The 17385-nt window shown below is 38.7% G+C and overlaps 1 protein-coding gene across 1 annotated transcript in view; it reads left to right on the top strand.

Moving 5' to 3' along the window:
• The window catches only part of PTPRR (protein tyrosine phosphatase receptor type R), a 1539596-nt gene extending 1526662 nt beyond the window's left edge, over nt 1-12934 (top strand). Inside the window, exon 13 of the mRNA XM_044057006.1 lies at nt 11779-12934. Within this exon, the coding sequence (XP_043912941.1) occupies nt 11779-11872 (94 nt within the window). The 3' untranslated portion in view covers nt 11873-12934. The remainder of the gene's footprint in view (nt 1-11778) is intronic.
• Nucleotides 12935-17385: the final 4451 nt, after the last annotated feature.

Raw genomic sequence — 17385 nt, 5'->3', positions numbered from 1 at the left:
TAACTATAGAATGCTTTGTGGTTGTCTTTAGAATCAGTGGTGATTTTGTTTTCATAACTAGCTTTGGAGGATTTTATCAGGGATCGCAGCTTCTTACTGAGGCTGACCAGGGAGCTCCTCCACTCATGGGATTTTACTCTCTTTTGCAACAGTTTCTTCCTTCTGTTGTACAGTTTGTTTATGGCCGGGGACCATCAGATTGGCTTCCTTTTTTTGGAGGATAGCATCTTGGTTCTGTTTGGGATAGCATGATCCATGCACTCATGTAAGTGCTTCTAAAGTGCAATTGTGTAGGATTCAGTAGTCGTAACTGTATTGTCCATCTGCATGGGTGTCATGAAGTTCGCCACTTCTGTCTTAAGAGGCATGAAGTTGGCTTTGGAGAAATGTTTTACCATGGTTTCCTTAATGGGGGGGTGGGAGCAGGATGTGGATATGTAGGGTAATTAGCTTATGGTCGGATTGGACCAAGGAGGGGTTGACTTCAGGTGTGGATCACCGGTCACTCATGTTGGTAATGACTAGATATAGGATATTGTTGCTCCTGGTGGGGGTGTGAATAAGTTGATCCAGGGCATTGGAGTTTATGAATTCCAGAAAGCGTTGAGCGAAGGAGTTGGTACATGAGTAGTTTTCCCAGTTAATGTAGGGTAGTTGAAATCGCCCATTATTAGGGTGTTTGTAACTCAGAACCTGTTTTTATTTTATGTCATATTCTGAATATAGTACAATTACTTATTTACTTAGTATTCAGAACCTAGACCTTGCAGCTCTCCAGTATCCTGTCTTCTAAGTCAACATACTTGGTGATGATACACCCCCACTTCTTCTTCTACATTAATTGTTAGAACAGTCGGCTTATATTTTAAAGCTGGCTGTACATTTTTCCATTTTTGGTTTGGTGTTTTTCCTGATCTCTGGCAGCATAGTTGATGCCCCTTACATGTACATTGCTGAAATGTTGGTGGCCTGTGGCTCATCAAGTTCGCTGATGACTGTAAGCTGGGAGCAATCATTGAATCCCCATACAATGTTAGCATCCTATAAACAGGCCTAAAAATGATAAATGGAAGGTGCCAAAACCATCTGAGATTAAATGTTAAAAAATGGGTAACCACGGTAAAACAGATATCCCTGCTAATTATAATATTGATTGTACACTTCTAAAATTAGACCCAGTGGTGAGGGACTTAGGAACACAGATAGATAGTAATCTAAACTTTGGCCACCAGCTAGCTAGGGTAGTGAAGAAATCCTTTGGCTCAACTTATAAGTAAAGGCATGGTATCAAGATCAAAGGAAGTCATAGTGCCATTGTAATCACCCCTAATCAGGCCCATAATTGAGTACAATACTCCCTTTTGCATTTACCTAACCAGGCACTTAAAACCAGTTGGAGCAGCCGCAGGAGTTTCTTACTAAAAATACAAAGCATTAGACACGTGCCTTATGCAGACTAACTAAATGCCCTAGCCCTATTTATTCCATTTCATACTGTGTATTGAGAGGTGACTTATGCCTAACTTGCAAGGCATTCTCTGATCCAGCCCTGATGAAAATGTTACATATTCTGAAGAAAAATTATATGAGGGTTATGGGTTCCATGGACCTGAACCTTATTTGTGACTAACAGAACTTGCTGGAGAGACAGATTTGCAGCCCAAAGGCTACCTTGTCTATGGCATAAACTTCCCATCATTGTAAATCAAAGCCTGTCTGTCACTATCTATCACTATGTAAGAATTTGGATAAGTGGGCGAGGAACCATAAATTCCCTTCTGGGTTACTGCACATATCCCTTATGAACAGAAGCAATCTTTAAAATGACTAAGGCTCCAACACCCATATACCCACTAACCAGTTACTACCCCATCCCATATCTGGGGAATTAAGATGTAATATTGTCATATTTAAGATGTAATATTGTCATATTCTGGGTATTATTGGCCAGGCTTGTAAAGGCTCTTCAGCCATTAGCCTAGTAGTCAGCTATGAACCTTTAACCCTTTGAACCCTTCTGTCCATTCTCTCTGATTTCTAACCAACCTATAGCCAAGCATCTCCATGTCCCACCCATTCATCTTATTGGTCCATATTTCTCTGACATCATCAGTGTCCCTCCTCCCCTTCTGCATCATTGTTTGCAGCACTTCATCTTGCTATCCAGACTCATTGCACTACAAAGCCAGACTTTTCACCCATGAATGGAGTCAGCTGTGTTTGTTTCTGAGTTCTGCTTTGCATCTCTTAATTGTAGGTTCTGGCTACTGCCTAAGTACTTGTGCCCCCTTCTGCTTCTGTCATCCTCTCTCCCACTTTCATCTTATTCTAAAGGTAATCTTTGAGACACAGCTAAACATAGTTGTCTCTTTTGGTCAAAGGTAAAGTCCATATATTGTGTACAGATGGATTCTTTTCCAGGTCTCTCTCCACATCATCCTACCAATCCCATGTCTTTCTCCATTGCTCACCACCACAAATTCTCATTATACTCCCTAATCCTCTCTCCTTTCTGAACCAGATACAAATACAAGTAACCCTACTGTGAATGCTACCTTAAACGTCCTTTGTTGGCATCTCTCTGCTACCTTTCTTTCCTTGTTTGCTGTCACATGTGCTGTTTTTCCTGTTCATCAGTGACGGCATGCACCATTACATATGTCCACCCTCTCCATTCATGATCACGTTATTTACCTCCTCTCACATTTTATTCACTCTAAGCCATGAGAATGATTTCAATGAGACTTGGTCACGTCTTTCTTCCTGCCTAGATTCTGCAAACAGTTGGTGATTGAGGACATAGTCATCAAAATGTTATTCTCTTTCCTCATAGTGGCTTTCCTTTCTTTTGCTTCCAGGCTGCCCCATTCCACTAGCATCCCCATCTTCCACCATTCTCAGTCTTTGTAACCATCTATGCTGGTTGCCTCCTTCCCTGTGGTGTTCTAATCTAAGTCTCCTCCCACAAGAGCATTCCATTGGTCTGTTTCTTTTCCCATTGTTTCTTCCATCTGGCTGAGTGTTCCAGCTTGTTCACTTCTCTATTACACAGCATGTAACATCGGCTCCTTCCTGGCTACCTGTGTTTCTATAAATACATACCACAAAACCGAAATCCAATAAACACACCACTCAAGGAAACTGTAGGAAAAAGCTTTACTGGTGTATCCAGTACCTCGGCTTACGCCTTCAAGGAATATTCATCACACATACAGCTCACCACTATATACTAATACAGTTATGTAATAATTAAATAATTGGACTCAATTACATATAATCAATTCCACATTAAATATAATTAAATATCAATTACCATACTCTTTCCCATTTAATAAATAAACACTGCAACATTTCATTTAAAGTGCTCTGCTCTAAAATATCTGGACTACATTCTATCTCATAAATAGCATCAATATTGTATACTTCTATACCTTTAACTGTCTAATATTGTACATAATAAGACTATATTTAAATAATAAATGTTTGAAAGCCTTCAATATTAGAAAGTGCAATTTTAAACAGTGCAATACTGGACATACTTGAACAGACCAAAACACAGAGAAATCATGTACATTTCTGAATTTATCTACACTTGCCCTACATTCAAATTTATGTCAAGGTTTAATCCCCTTGGGCACAGAGTGTCAAAATTAATAATGCATTTAGCTTCCAACCATGTCAATTTGTGTATAAATTAATCCGCTTGACATTGACTAGGCTTGGCCAACACACAATAAAAGAAGGACATGTCTGAACCATCATGGTGTCTGACAAAATGTTCTGTAATGAGGCTCTCCATCCTACATCTCCTGATGTCACCTAGATGTTCGATTATTCGTTTTTTCACTGCCCTCTTGGTCTGCCCTATATACCACTTCATTATGGGACATCCACACCCTATTATGTAAATTACCCACCAAGATTCACAATTATATCGGTCCCTAGCCTTATATGTTATCCCATTAATGTTGACTCCATCTAAATTCCTAATCTTGTGTTTCTACCCCCCCTTACCACTTGTAGATTTTCTTTGCTTTCACTTCTTCCACACCGAGTTCTTTCCTTCCTCTTACCCTCCATTTCATTGCTGCATGACCTACTTTTTCCAGCCACTTTACTCTGTGTCATCCCACTTGCTGTACTCTCTGGCATTCTCTGTCCATGTTCTCTTGTCCTTTGCCTTCTCCCCCAAGTTTTCCTACTTCCACCTGTCTGGAGTGCTTCAACCCTGATTGAAAATGCAGTACTGACAGTCATTTCTGAATGCCAGTACTGCTCTAGACCACACCCTGAATACTGAAATGTTTCAAACCTCTGGACAAATGCAGTATCTGCTTTCAGAAACTGAATGTAGGTACTGTCATCCACACCTTCCGACACCTTGCACCTGGAGTGGTCATTCTCATCTCAACACCGTAATAACCTCTTTGTATATATTTTCTTTTCAATATCAACATTGGCACTTTTTAATCTCTTTGTAGAACAGTACTAGAAACTTTCCAAGCCAAGATTCAAACAGGCCATTGGTGAAAAAAAGATTTTTCTAGAACAAGCCTGCCTATCTGGTATACTGTCCCAAATTATATTAAACTTAATAACACCCAGGAATCTTTTAAGGAATCTTTAAATAAATACCTTTACAAGGAACCAAATAATCAACATTATAAACCTGTGTACTTATAGAACTATACATGCTAACGTCCTTACAAATAGTGAAAACACAAAGCATACCCGAAAAACAAAATACAAAATCTGAAGGTAATGCTACTCAATGCTAGAAGTCTACACCTCAACATGCACTCTCTTGAGGCACTCCTAAAAATGGAGAACATCGATATCTGTGCAGTAACTGAGACCTGGTTCAAGGCTCCAGAGAGCACCCCTGCAATACCAGGCTACAATTCTTACCACACTTTTCAGCCACAAAACCAGGACCGAAACACTAAAGGTGGAGGAGTGTCCATATTCACCAAGGATATTCACACCTCCAGGCTAGTTGCCCAACAAAATGCATCTGAAATTCCCCAGGTGCAACTAACACTAGGTAAGACTGCAATCCAAATTGTAGCTTGCTACAGATCCCCAACCATGCCCCAAGATTCTCACTACACCTTTCTAAACATACTGGAAAATATTAAGATACAACCAAACACCCTAATACTGGGTGATTTCAACTACCCTGCCATTAATTGGGAAAACTACTCGGGTACCAACTCCTTTTCCCTACGGTTCTTGGAATTCATAAATTCCAACGCCCTAGATCAACTAATCCATTGTCCCAACAGGGGCTCCAATATCCTAGACCTGGTCATTACCAACATGGGAGCTAGATGCTCCACACCAGTGGTCACCCCCTCTTTGGTCAGGTCTGACCATAAGCAAATCACCCTTGACATCCACATCCCACCCCCATCCCCCCAGTAAGGAAACCTCCTTAAAAAACTTCTCCAAAGCCACCTTCAAGCTACTGAAGTCAGAAGTGACAAACTTCACAACACCTACGCAGACGGGATCTAGAAGTTCGACTGCAGACTCCTACACTAAGGCACTGTACGAGCACATCCACTCGTGCATGAATTGTGCCATCCCAAATAGAACCAAGATGCTCTTCTCCAAAAAAAGAAAGCCAATCTGGTGGTCCCCTGCTATAAACAAACTATACAACAGAAGGAAGAAACTGCTGCAAAAAAGAGGAAAATCCCAGGATGCAAAAAACTCCCTCACCAGCCTCAGTAAGAAGCTGAGATCCCTCATAAAATCCTCAAAAGCTAGTTACGAAAATAAAATTGCCAAAGATTCCAAAGACAACCACAAGGCATTCTATAGTTATGTCAAGAATCTAAATGGCAATGCTCAGATCTGCTCTGAGTTACAACAGAATGGCATTAAATGTACTGATCCCAAGGATATTGGCAATATCCTGGCAGATCGATTTAGTGCCAACTTCACCCCACTCTCACCCCCTAAAGGGGCCATCTCAATACCAAAAGATTGCCAATTTCCGATAATCACGGCCACACAGGTAGAAACTGCACTCTCCAAAGCTAAGAATACAGAATCTATGGACCTAGATGACATCCCAGGCTGTGTACTACATGAACTACAAAATGAACTGGCACCTTACCTAAGTGTCATGTTTAATCATAGCCTCACCTCAGGCTTCGTGCCCACTGAGTGATGCACAGCTACAGTTATCCCACTCCACGAGGGAGGATCCACCTTGGATCTCGGGAACTACCATCCCATCAGTCTGACAAGCCTGATTTGCAAGGGCATGGAACGCATTATCATGAACTTATAAACAAAGACATTGGCAACCTTCAAACACTGGACCCCACCCAGTTTGGGTTTGTGAAGGGCCGATCTTGTCTCCTGAATCTGATTGACTTCTTCGTATCAGTCTCCAGAGCTGTGGACGAGGGTAAGGCAGTCCACACAGCCTATCTGGACCTCGCCAAGGCCTTTGACACCATCCCCTACTCAGGAATCATAGATAAACTTACTAAGCTGGGCATACATCCCTACATCACTCGATGGGTTGCTAACTGGCTTACTGACAGAACCCAGACAATAAAAGTAGCCGACTCCAAATCCAGCTCCAGACAAGTGACAAGTGGAGTACCTCAGGGTTCAGTCCTGGGACCACTCTTGTTTGGCATCCACTTCTCTGAAGTGCAGGCCAACACTAAGGGACTCTGGCTAACAAAGTTTGCAGATGTCTGCAAACTGGGAGCCATTATTGAATCCCCAAATGATGTGGATATTCTACAAAAGGGCCTTACAGAAACATTTGCCTGGTGCCAGAGCCATGGGCTCAAGCTTAATGCCAAGAAATGTATAGTTATCCCCTTTGGAAAAAAAACATGTACCCATGAATTACCACATAGGTGGCAGGACACTAAACATCGAAAGTGTGATGAGAGACTTAGGGACACAGGTGGACAGTGGACTCACTTTCGATAACCACATTGCCACAACAGTCAGGAAATCCTTCTATGTGACACACCTCATCACTAAGGGCTTTTCATCCAGAAAAAAGGAGGTCATTGTCCCACTGTACTCATCCCTCATTAGACCCATTATAGAGTATAATGCTCCGTTTGGTATGTACCTCACAAAACATCTGCAACAGCTGGAAAGGCCACAGAAATACCTCACTAAAAGAATCAGGCCTAAAGCAGATGCCATATACTGACCGTCTAAAAAAAATTCAGCTATACTCTGTGGCATATCGTCTACTCAGATGCGATCTCTGCTTAACATACAAGGCCATGTCAAATCCTGAGTTGTTGGACATGCTCCACTTAAAGAAATCCCAATCCCTCAGAGTCACATGTTCCAGGGATCTAAACCTTGTCGTCACAATGAACAAAACATGCTGGAGGGATAGGTTCCTGACCCGGAGACTCCCCATACTCTGGAATAGACTGCCCATACATATCAAGCAGAGCGCCTCATTGGCCCTCTTCAAAAGGAACCTTGATGTTTGGATGGGAGATAGGAAATTCACCCCGGGGATCATGTCAGTCACCCTGCTAGACTGGAGCCTGGAGAAGTAAATATTGTGGGAAGAAATATCCAGGGAATTGTTATGGCTAGGCTTGCATAGGCCCTAGGGCCGATAGCCTAGTACCAACCTATGAACCTTCCTAAACATTGACACCAATTATATCACTTAATTGTTATTTCCTTTGCATTTATTCCTATGCATTGCATATATGTATGTTTCATTTTTATACCCAGGTCATGACTGAAAGGGGTCAACTGACCAGTTCACTTACCTGCTAGACAAATTGCAAAATAAATAAAATAGGTAAGAGATATAAAAGTAAGTACTGTAGGTATTGCAGTGTATACCCTGTGGATAGGATGATATGAAAGAGAGTGTAACTGAGATTTAATCAGTCTAAGGACCGTTCCGATATGATGTTGTAGTTCTCAATAATATGAAGACATGATAAGACTGGGAGGAGCTTTTAAAGTCAAACTTTAAGAGTCACTGAGTATAAGAGCCCATCAGAGACAGCATGGGTAGGACTAGAAATCAAAAATAGTCACACAGCAGTCTTGTCTGACAGTTGTCTCAATTAACTCTTCTCCTGTTCACTTTATCTTAAATTAAGATGCACATTTTCTGCTCCTCAAACAATTTAAAACCAGTTAACCATTTTCAAGTTAAAGAATGCAACATACATATCTGCTTCCTGGTTTTATTTTCAACTTTTAAAACATTTAAAACTCAGAGAGGAAAAATGCATTTCAAGTAAAACAATATACTGCCATTTCTTCCTATGTGGCACTAAACTTAATGTCTACCCTATGGAGCATTGTATTTTTTCTAGTATTTCTGGATATTATGGTTTCTCCAAGAAACAGGTGTCTCATGCCTCCTCAACCAACAATAAGAAAAATAACACTTCTTCACATAACCCTTCGGGTCTATATTAGAACATTGAAGTTTCAAAACTTCAAATGTTCTAATATTGAACCCTATTCATTGAAAGCTGAAAACATCGAACATACAGAACAGCAAATTTTTTCCTAGGAAAAAATTTGCTGTTCCAAAACACACACACACAACACAAGCACACCAAACAAACAGCAATCTACACACACATACACCTAAAATCTTACATCTGACCCTACACTAAACTATCCACACACCACTAACTATCCACTTACCTTAACTCGAACCCTAACCCTAAGGTCCGTCACTGTCGCATACTCACCTCACCTGTGACCAAACCCTAACTCACCTACCCCGCCCTAACCCTCATGCCCACACAATCGCACACATACCTAACCCCCCCAACCCTCATGTCCACACAATCGCACACATACCTAACCTGCACCCTAACCCTAACTAACCTAACCCACACTACACTTACTTGAACCCGACCCGTAACTTTCCACCAAAGCGCTGAAAATACCAAAGCAACAGAAACAGACAATTTAATTCTTTCCCTAGGAAAAAATTTGGTTTTCTGTTGCTTCGATATTTTCAGCTTTCTCTGAATAGGGTTCGATATTAGAACATTCGAAGTTTTGAAACTTCGATGTTCTAATATAGACCCAACCCTTCGGCTATTCTCTGTGTCTTTTAACTGTGCAGTCTTGATTTAGGCACCACTGCTTCTGAAATTATATGTCTTCATAGACTATGTTATTTAACTAATTTGTGTCTTTACATATTTTTTAACCAGGTAGATGACCTATTTCAAATACCATTCTCAGTTGTGGACTGGGTATAATGCATATACAAAATGTTTTGAGTTACAAGACAACAAACATCATAAAGTACATTCAGCACATGTTTTCTTTGTAAGTACATGCAGTTAATTACATTTCAAAATGAGTTGTACAGTTCCTTAAATTATAAATTATACAACTTGTGTTCCTTAAATTATACAATTTGTTTAGCTTTTGTACAGACTATTTAGGTAGGCAATTATATTGTCATACACTTTTCCTATAAGTATTTCCTCTTCCCTTCCTTCATTTCAGGGTTTACATATTTATGAGTGTGTCTCTCTGCATTGTTCTCTTTCTCTCTCTCTCTGTCCACTCATATAGTCCATTATAAACCTGTAGCATCTATTTTTTTCCCCTAATAAGGATAATTTCCATCCTGTCAGTGCCTTTGCAAATAGGTGATCTCCACAGATACTGATAGCTTTCTGGAAATCCCCTGACCAAGCTTCCATGCAAAGAAAGAACAAATTCCCTTTCTTGACTAATGATGCTGTGCTTTTGTATCTCTGTATGCCTTGTCCTTATTTTCTGTCCTGTCAAAGTGAGCACCTATCTTTAGGTCATTTGACATAATTACCTGCAGATCTTTTTCCAGCTGTGTTGCTGCTAGTGTTTCGTTCCTGTTATGTATTCATATCTTGAGTTTGTAGTACCCAGATATGCCTGCTGCACTTCTTACATGTTGTTTGCACTGCTGACCATGTGATCATTCTTCTAACCTTGGATATCCTCTTCACATTCTACCTATTGCAGTTTCTGTGCCAACAGTGCTACAGATCTTTGCATCATCGGCAGAAAGACATTTTTCACACTTAGCTGCCCTGCACTGTCACTTTGCCACTTTAAAAAAACGAACTTTCTGATGAATTACTTAGAGTGGGCCTCATTCATTATAATTTGCTCGCTGAGTCCTCTGAACAGACGATTATTTAAGCAATGTATTAGCCATGGTCCCAGTTCACATTTAGCTCTATTGCACATTAATGTTAAGGAAATCTCCAAAAGCATTCTTTAAAATATCTGGGTGATCAATAGAATTACAGCAGTTCAGTGAATATCACAAAAAGCTGCTTTCTATCATGAAACATTGTCTAAATAATCATGTCTCAGAAGAATAACTTACTGATTTAGTCCACCTGGTTGGAAATCACAGGCTTAAACTATTTATAATGAAATACATCCTAAAAATGTACAGTATCAACCATGAAAAGGTTATCCATCAGCAAGGATGCAAAACTTAATTGTGCATTAAATTTTCAAAAGACATAGTGCAAGAAATACATCAGACCTATCCCTATATTCATTGTAGACTTTTAGCAAAGATGTTTATTTTGGGAAAAATCCAAGGCAATTGTTTATATCTGAGTATCATAATGGCTCTGTGATTTTTATTTTATTATTTTTTTTTTTTGCTTCATACACAAAAAAAATATTTCAGAAAGGTTGTCTTTCAAAGTAAGCATTCATACCCTACATTAATAATCTCCACATAAGAATTTAATGGGTCTATATTAGATGAACAAAATTTCATCTTAGCAAACGAGTGAAAATTGCAGAACTGGAAACCGCAATTGTGAGATCGCGGTACAGTGAATTTTTTAAATTTTTAATATTTGCCCTTTCCTCACTGTAGTGTGATCTCAGAGTTGGAATATATATTTGGGGGGGGGGGCTCAGCCCCCCACAATTGCAGTTTCGAGTTCCTGGATTTTCGCTCAAGTGAGCGTTTGCTAAGATGAACTTTCGCTCATCTAATACAGACCCGAATTTCATTAAGCAATCATATCTTTCAGTTCACCTGAATTTGCAGTCTCTTTCACTCAGCTGGCTAAGCAGTTTTCTCAGGAATGTCTACAGTAATGTTACTACTTAACCATCTATAGCAAGCTTCTTTGCAGACGTTGATGATATAAGCATGTGATGCACATTATAAATGCTCCTTCATTTGTCATGTGATCTGCTAGTGGCTGTTTGCTTTTGTCATTTTTTCATTCATTCTCTGATCAGCCACTTAATCCAGTTCGGTGTTGTGGGAAGCCAAAGCCAATATGTGAATACATGGAAAAAATACTATTCCTGGATGGGATACCACTTTTTTGCAGAATACACACACACACACACACACACACACACACACACACACACACACACAGATGACAAATATACCTGGGCAATTTGGGGACTTACAAATTCAGGTGTGGTGCATATTTCTGGGAGGAAACTGGAGAACCTGGCAAAGAAACATGTAACAAAGAAGAGAAATGTAGACACATCATGGAAGGCATCCCAGCCAAACATCATGTTGGAAAAGCAAGCACAGTAATGCAGCTATGCTAACCAGTCTAAATTACTTCTAAGGCACTAAGTTACTTCATAATGATGTTGTTCACTTAATATCTTAAGAAGAAACAAACCTTCTGATCACTTTACTGCTTACTTTAAACTCATTCTAGTAGCTCTGAAATGCTGGTAGCTGAGGCTGAACTCATTGCATGAAACTAATTGATACATTTTATGTCCTTCTAGGGGAGGAATGGTTCAGACGAGTGAACAGTATGAATTTGTACACCATGCACTGAGCCTGTATGAAAAACGACTCTCTGCAGAAGCAGTTGAATGAATGAACCATACATATTTAGGCAGTTATCCTGCCAAGGGAATTAGACCTCATACATGGTCATTGCAGCATCTTGCTTGAAAACATATGCCGAAGGTGAAGGACTTAAGTGAAATCCTCACAAGGGACTGTGACTTATGGACATCACTGGATCTATAATGAATGTACTATACATGTAGCAAATCCATGAGCTACTACAAACTGTACTGTACATGAAAGGTTTAGATGTGTATAAAGATGGACTTCTTTGATTGATGACATCTATCACACAAAAGCTCTTTTGGTTGTTATTGCAATAAGGTATGTAGTGGAATTCCTGCTAGTGACATGGTCGGATAGTTTATAAATGTTTAAGTCTTTCTGTATTGTGAACAGACATTTAGTTGTAATGTCAAGTGCTGTCATGTACTGTGTGGAAAGCTGTTTTCTTTGCCACATAAGGTCTTTCCTGCTAAAGGTCTATTGTGTTTTAATTACTGTTTTTAAATCGGTCAACCTTTGATGATATTTGAAAGCAGTTAATATTTTATATGTGCATTCTTAATGCAACAATGAATTTATTATATATTATACTAAGCGTATAAAGCTGTTATAACCAGATAACTAATTGTCAGCATATATCCATGTGTGTTGTGAATTATCAGATCTGTTTAGGAACATGCTTATGCCTGAAATGCAATAGCTGTACTTGTTGTGGGTTTATAATTTTTTAACAAATTGTCCAGCTATGACTGTAATATGTTATAATAATACTTCTGTAGCTACAACTATCAGCAGGAATATTGTAGGATTTTGATAATGTATAATATCTCTTTGTATAACAGAGATATTTTTGAAGACTTATGGCAGTAGTTTGTTTATGACAAAATCAGTGATGCATTGTCACCATCTTAAAACATTTGCTTGTTTTTATTTGCAAGGGTTAACTTTATGCTAAAAGAGGCCAACATACAAAAACCAAAGCTTATTATAGTGAAGGTGAAGCAGTTGTGGACTGACACAGTTGCTTAGTGTACACTGCTACTTTTGCATCATTCTGCCAATAAACCACTGTTAACAAAAATATTCACGAGTTTACATTTGTGCATTTTGTTTTTTTCACTCCGTAGGTTACTCTTTGCAGTATTGTTTTGTATTAAACTGAAATAACTGTGTACATCAGTACAAACAAAATAAAATTCTTATGGTTCATTTATAACTGTAGAACACCTCTCAGTCTACTAGCATGAAAAATCTGGACGAAGCCAAAAATAATAGAGGTGCAAAATCCTAAAAATAGGCACAGTTTTTAAATATTGCTCTTATAAGCTTATGAAGTTGCTAGAATAACAGGTTTTATTTTAACAAGCATTTTTGAATGGTCTGAAACTCAAATATCTGTAAGTATTTAGTGACTTCAGCCCTCCATAATTTGTCAGAAAACCACAAATATTATAAAAAACAGTTGAAAAATATGAAGCAAAAATCATCTAGACATTCTGCAAAAATCTAAATAATTGAGAGCTGACTTGTTTACAGTGCTCTTCCCCATGATTTGATTAACTGTCGCGAGGAATCCAATGAGTCTGCAAGGATTTGCCAGGCATGTGCTTTATTTTGTAGTGAGAGAATGGAAGAAATAAAATGCCATCATGGAAGTATCAAATAGAGAAAACTATAAAGCAATTAAGACAAGAAATGTCAGTGTTAGAAAAATATAGAAGAGGGACTAATCAATAAACATACCTAGATAGATAGACATGGTAAAAACAGCACACGGTATCAAAACAGACCAGGATTTATCATACAACATTGATAATAATGAACTAAAGATATCAGCACAGGCAGAGAAACTTAGTAGACTACAGATAAATATAATGGAAAAGTACAAGCAATTCATTGATCAAAAAAGTTTTATAGAGAACTGGGAAATAAAGTAAAAGGAATAGAAACATCATCAAAAAAGAAGAAACAGACACATTTGGAGAAATATTTCTAAGTATCCTGTAGAACATAATGAATGGAAAGAAAAATGAAAAGACAAAGTAAGGACTTCCAGATATAGTAGCCCAAAAAAAAAGGCAAAAGTAGCATTGATCATTGAAATTGCTACACAGAGTGATTAAAGTGTTATATATACAGAGAGACATGAAGAGACAAAATATCAGGATTTGCAAACAGAAACCAGAGCATTGTAGAAGAAAAAAATACCCAGTTTCAAAAAAAAAAAAAAAAAACTGCAGTCGTACTTAGAGCTGCTACCAATACATGTAACTCCATATGAATTGCAGAAGGAGTCAGTTCTGGGCACATTGTGGGTGCCATGAAGAGCACTTTTGGCTAACATCAAAGATTAAAACAATACTAATTTCATGAACTTTAATTATACCCTGACTTAGGAATGGGGTATGGTACTAGAAACTCAAAATACTTGGAGAGGTTAAACTGAAAGATTTTTCAGCTTTGTTTTCAAAGGTATAATGTCTACATTTATAACACAAATAAGGATAGTCCTTGAGAGTAACAAAGAATGCAATTTAGTAAAGTAGAAGATTACTGTCAGTGTTTCAGATACACTGCATGTTTGTAACAATGAGTAAAGCAGGCATGTTTAATTAAAAACAAACAACTGGAAACATTTTCTAACTTACACACCATCCTCATGGCATAAAGCAGACATGTTTAATTAAAAATAAACAACTGGAAAGCATCTTATAACTTACACACCATCCCCATGGCATAGAGGGAAAAAATCCAATTCTGGTGAAGCAGGTTTGACTGCTGGCTCAGGTGCTTATTTCAGACAGATAGGTGAAAGAGAAATGATGGAGGGGAGGGTAAGAGAAGTATGCAAGGAATGTGGCTGGTGTGTAAGCTCCAGTGGTGATACCTGGACTGAAAATAGGGAGAGCCGTTGCTGCTGTAGATGAGCAGGCACAGAAGGACATGTCATCCTGCAGCTTGGGGTATTACCCACATGGAACCATTCATGCACAATAGATGATGTCGGCCTTGCATGTTAGTGGGAGGAAGGCCTTAAAAAAGAAAACAAAAAAACCTGCATTGCAGTATGATGGATCCTTACCTGGACCACTTTCACTCTTTGTACATGGTACCTTTCATCCCTTAAACCCATACATGGGGGAACTGAATGTGTGTACAGGATCTCCTGGAAGAGTGATTCTACTAGTGCAGGTCTTACCAGGCATCATCCATAATTCAGTGATTTGAAAGGACAGGATAGTTCAATACAGAATTTGGCAATAGAGCATCCAGATGTCAACAATGCAAGGAAGAAAAAAAATCCCAATTGTTCAACACCTTGAGAGTCACTACTCTCCCATATCGAGTCATGCTGTGCTTGTGGGTATTTCAGCAGCAGGTCTTAGAGATGGCTCATTACATAGCATTTGGATGTCATCTCTGTTTGCATGGAGTGGTTTAACAGGAATAACCAGGTGGTACATAATGAATTATAGGTAGCAAGGGTACACAGCACATAGGTCAGATACAAATAAAGTTCCCAAAGTTGCAAATCCATCCCCCACCCATCTGCACTATTTCTTAGCAATAATAAAGACCAATGTAGTTTCTGCAGGAGAAGAGGCCTGGAACTACTCAAGCTTGCAGCCTTGTCCAAGGCTATGATTCCCCTGTTTGTTTTCCACTATGCTATGCTGTGCTACATATCACAGCTCAGCATGTCGTTTGTGCCTGACTGCATAGACATATCGACAGAAGAGCTTTCATGAACCTCTCAGTCCATTACTGAGTGTACTCCTTCCAAATGCTGAGTCTACACAAATGTCATTAAAATCTGCAAACATGAGAGTTTGACTACTGCTTCTACAATTAACAGCATCAGATTGCTGAAACCCACTTTCAGCAAACTGTACATATTCTCCTTTCTTCACTGTTGTGAAACTATGGAGTGGATATATGGAAGTTAGGGACTTAGGGGACTGAAGAGGGACACCCCCCCCCCCGAAAAAAAAAACAAAACAAACTTTCTTTGTTCACTAAATGTGGCTTTCATCAAATATTTTTTATATTGTGTCCATTGCAGAAATATAGTTCAAGAAATAATCATGAATCCTAAAATCTATACTAGTTTGCACATAATAGAATAATTTATAAGCTCTGCATATTGTGATTCCAATTCTGCTGCCATGCAGGCTGGTAGTTATCACAGAAGACTCATTGAAGAGCTGCATCCCATTGGCAGGGTACAGGTTCTTTCTCCTCATACTTCCATTTGTGTTCTGATGCTTGGTGTCATTCTTCTTAATGGCAGTGACACTCAACATTAATTAATTTGTGTGGGAATTTCTACAGACACTTAGAAAGAGAAATACAGTGACATAATTTAACAGCATTATTGTGAACGCACTTTTCATGAGCTTTTACTTAATCATTATTACTTTGGGAAATAATGCTCAGTATAGGACAACTGATTTACTGCAGTGATGAGGTATCTTAGTGTCCTTCTTTGGCACCATAAAATAAACATTGACAATTGTGCTGCTGCTGGTGTTACTGAGACCTGAGCCTAATAACCATTTTGTTAACATCCTTTAACAATAACATTTCCCTGTGTCTGACAGATTTTTGCTTGGGGGAGACACAATAGAAGATATTTTTCAGTTCTGGGTTTTTTTGTAATGACAATATTTAACAGGACACCTAAAAGCTAAAAATATTGTTAGAGGTTATTAGTACAAAACGAAAGTTGAGAAATACATTGCTGCTGTAAATTTTATGCAGGAGTAAATATTGTGAATTAACTTGTTCTGCATTGCTCAGTCTACCTGCTTGTTCATCAACTTAAACAAATTAGTGCAGCTGATACTTTTTTTATCTATCCAGTTTATTTACCAGTGTTGCTGACTCAAAATTCACTTTTTTCTACAATACCTTGAAGTATAATGTTGCAATACAGAATATATAATATAAGGGCCTGAGAGTCACAATATTTGCTTTCAGTGAAAGGAAAAAACTAGATTAGCATTTAAAAATATGAGATAGGTCTCAACTTCTATCTCCAGCATTAGTGAAAAATTGCAATCAATCAATCAATCAATAAATAATAATAGCTGTAAAAAGACACCAAATTAGGGACACTTTAAATCCTGGGAAGTTTCAGTTAGAACTTCTCAAAAATATTTCAGTTTTAGGAGGGACAGAGTAAAACTTTGTGATAGCATTAAGGGCATCTCTTCAAAGTGTACTGACAGAAGTATCTGCGTATCCAGAGTTCCAGCAGTTTACCTTGATGCTCAAAGTCAGCAAGGGTCCCTGAGGCATTTACACTGTGAGAATGCCTTCGGGTGCTTTTTTTGTTTGTTTGTGTGTTTGTTTGTTTTTAATCCAGAAGCAAAGCTGGTGAGGATGTGTATACATAATTAAATAAATTAGGTAATTGCAGAGTTTTGGGCTACTGATGAGCAAACACTTGATGCTCTTGATGAACTTATAAAATAAAGGAGAGAGAGCAAGAAAGTGTGGCCCGAGAGAGAGCAAGAAAGTGTGGCCCGAGA

The sequence above is a fragment of the Protopterus annectens genome, chromosome 15.part0, assembly GCF_019279795.1.
Source record: "Protopterus annectens isolate FY-2018-M chromosome 15.part0, PAN1.0, whole genome shotgun sequence".
NCBI lineage: Eukaryota > Metazoa > Chordata > Ceratodontiformes > Protopteridae > Protopterus > Protopterus annectens.
This window is presented reverse-complemented; position numbering and strand designations above follow the sequence as displayed.